We start from the raw sequence: 3,090 nt of genomic DNA, 5'->3' as shown, positions 1-3,090 counted from the left end.
ATGGATTTAGATGAAAAAAAAACTGTTGTTAAGTTATAAATTTTCACATGGTTAAATTTGGCATAATATTAAATATGTATTTTGTATTTACAATATGACCCACCTAGCTAAGCTTCAATAAACTTTTTTTTAGCTTTTACAATTAAAAAAATCATTTTGGAAGTAATAAAAAGTCTATTTTTAATTCAAAATCCTTAGGATTCTCTAGCTTCTTCAATTTTTTTTTTTAGAAGCTATTTATGTGTTTAGCTATAAGCAAAAGCAAAATTTAGTCATTTATATCTATTAAAAATATTTAATATATATTTTTAATTATAATATTATTATTAATTATTTTTAAAATATTTAATTTATTAACTACTTATATTTTAATATAAATTTGCGACATAGTATTATGCTATGCCCTAATTTTTTGAAAAGAAAGTACTATTTTGACTCATTTTTTTTTAATCAAATAGGTATATGGACCTAATATATTGTTAAATTATATTTTAGACTCTGTATTTTATAAAATAGGTCAAAATAATATTATGGACTCAATTTCAGTCAAAATAATTTCAAATATAGTCTTTCTTTCTCTAATTTGGTTCAAGAGTACTATTTATATTTGTTTTGCAAAACAAAAGTCGAAATATAATTTAACAAAATATAGAATTTAAACTAGTAATCACACAAAATACATAAGACAAAATAATATTTTTCCATATTTAAAAGAGAAAATACAATTTTGGCCCATGTGTTTTTCTCGAATACACGATCGACCATTATGTTTTGTTAAATGACAATTCAGACCTTGTGTTTTAAAAAATTGATCAAAATAGTACCCAAGATCTGATTTTGGTCAAAATAGTTTTAATTATAAGATCAATTATCGGTCGTTAGTGATGTGATGCGTTCAAAAAAGTAGAAAAAGTAGTCGATGAGCTGAAAATAAAATATTATATTTAAATTTTTTTCTACCAAAATTGAATATAAAGTTCTATTTTGATCAATTTTGTAAAATACAAAATTCAAATTACCATCTAACAAAAATACAAAAATGAACAGCATATATTAAAAAACATATAGCCAAACTGGCATTTTCTCTATTTAAAATATGTATTATATATGTTCTTGCTCCTCAAGGTGACAACTCAAAAAGAACTACTATTATTTTAACAATACAATGTTGACGTGACATTTTGTTTTATTTTCCAAAAATTCATTATTTTGTTTTATTTTCCAAAAATTCATAAATAAAATATAAAGTAAATTACTAAATAACCATATCATTGTCCTCTCTCTAAACACAATTATTATTATAAAAAAAAAAAAGAAGGGGAAATTACGAAACCCTAACCCTAAATTGACCTTAATTACGTCGAACCCAAGGCAGGCCAACTCAAGCTGCTCTGCTTTATATACTAACCGACCAGAAGAAGAGAAAGAGTACCCACAACACAAAGCTCTCTCTTTCTCCGCTCTGAATCTCTCTCTCTCTCTCTAGTTCGTCTTCTGTGATTTTACCTTCTTCGAAATCATTCGCTGCTCAGAGATTAGGTTTTTGTGAATGGTGGAAATCTTAAGGAGTACCAATTTGATGCGCTCGCTTTACCAATCGCGAGCGAGCGCGCTTCTCCCTTTCTCCGCCGCTTCTGCTTTCGCTTTCGGCTCCTGCAAGGAAGGCTGGTACTACCGCTGCCTCGGTCTCGACCCCTGAGCCACCTTCGCCCACTTCGATTCCCTTTTTCTTTTCTTACACTTTTATCTTTTTCCCTCTCTTTCTCTCTTCTTTGGGTTTTGGTTTCGTCGCCGATTGTTTTTTCGGTGGATTCCGGTCGATCATTCTAGGGATTTGGATTTTTTTTATTTTTGGGGATTTTTTTTTGGAAAAAAAAACAAAAAATTGTGTGAGTGAGTGATTATTCACGATGTTGCACTACAAGCAGAAGAAGAACCAGACTAGCAAGGGCAACCGGCTCTTGATCAGCGTCACCGTGCTTGGTAGCGCCGGACCTCTTCGGTTCGTCGTTAACGAGGAAGAACTCGTCACTGCCGTCATCGACACCGCCTTGAAATCCTACGCCCGCGAAGGCCGTCTTCCGATTCTTGGCTCCGATCTTAATGACTTCCTTCTCTACTGTCCCAATGCTGGAACTGATGGTAAGCAATTTCGAAACTTTCTTCGTTGATTGACATAATACATCATTGGATCATTGGTTTGGTTATTCGATTATGACTTAATTGGGTATCAATTTCGACCCATCTTCATGTTCGACTGGTGTTTGTGGTTTTGTGTAGCTCTGGGTCCTCTGGACACAATTGGGTCGCAAGGAACTCGTAACTTCATGCTGTGTAAGAAGCCACAGCCGGTGAAGAGGTCGGAGGAGAACGATATGCTTAGTGTCAAGGAAAGTGTTCCTTCTGCTGCTCGCAAAGGAAACGGTACTTGGAAGTCATGGCTCAATAAATCCCTTAACTTGAAGATTTCTTCTCATTGAATCAAACCAATTGAGAAACTTTATGTCAATTTCGATTTGTCAGTTCTTTTTTCCTTTTTCTTTTTGGGTATTTGGTCAAATTGTTGTTCTTATTTGATTTTCATGATAATGATGATCAATATGTTATTTTGATTTCTTATTTCTTTGCCAATTGTGTTTAGTTGGTTTTTTTGAAACTGGATGTAATTTCTTTAAAGAATAAAAGTGATCAAGTTCTTCATACTCAAATTGTTGCTGAGAAAAAGCTTTGCCTACTGAAGAGTTTACAGATTGTTTGCAATTACTTCTGAACCGCATTTCTACCATTGAAATGCTTACCTTAGTTTATTGCATCAGTTTTCAAACTATATTAGGCTTTAAAACTTGGTGATATTATATTCTAAATTTATATATCTGAATGGTCATAGTAGTGACTAGTGAGTCTAGTGACTGACTTTCCAAATTGGTTGCTTTCTAATTGTTAGTGATTTTTTTCAACATCTGATTGAATGTGAACTTTTGTCAATAAAAGTTGGTGAACTCTCCCTAATATATTAGTGTAGTTATCATTCTTTCTTTAATTGGTCTTTGTTAGATGTTTTATGTATTATATTTTGTGGAAGATTTTGAT

The 3,090-nt window shown here is 31.9% G+C and overlaps 1 protein-coding gene across 1 annotated transcript; it reads left to right on the top strand.

Moving 5' to 3' along the window:
• Positions 1-1,416: 1,416 nt before the first annotated feature.
• Positions 1,417-2,702, top strand: LOC133821985 (uncharacterized protein At4g22758-like). The gene is made up of 2 exons (XM_062254172.1): positions 1,417-2,142; positions 2,281-2,702. Exons 1-2 carry the CDS (start codon positions 1,911-1,913, stop codon positions 2,478-2,480), a joined length of 432 nt encoding a protein of 143 aa, XP_062110156.1. The 5' UTR covers positions 1,417-1,910; the 3' UTR covers positions 2,481-2,702.
• The last annotated feature ends 388 nt before the right edge of the window (positions 2,703-3,090 follow it).

This window comes from Humulus lupulus, chromosome 3 (assembly GCF_963169125.1).
Source record: "Humulus lupulus chromosome 3, drHumLupu1.1, whole genome shotgun sequence".
In the NCBI taxonomy this organism is placed as follows: domain Eukaryota; kingdom Viridiplantae; phylum Streptophyta; class Magnoliopsida; order Rosales; family Cannabaceae; genus Humulus; species Humulus lupulus.
The sequence above is the reverse complement of the archived record's forward strand: the minus strand, read 5'-3'. Positions and strand labels throughout refer to the sequence as shown.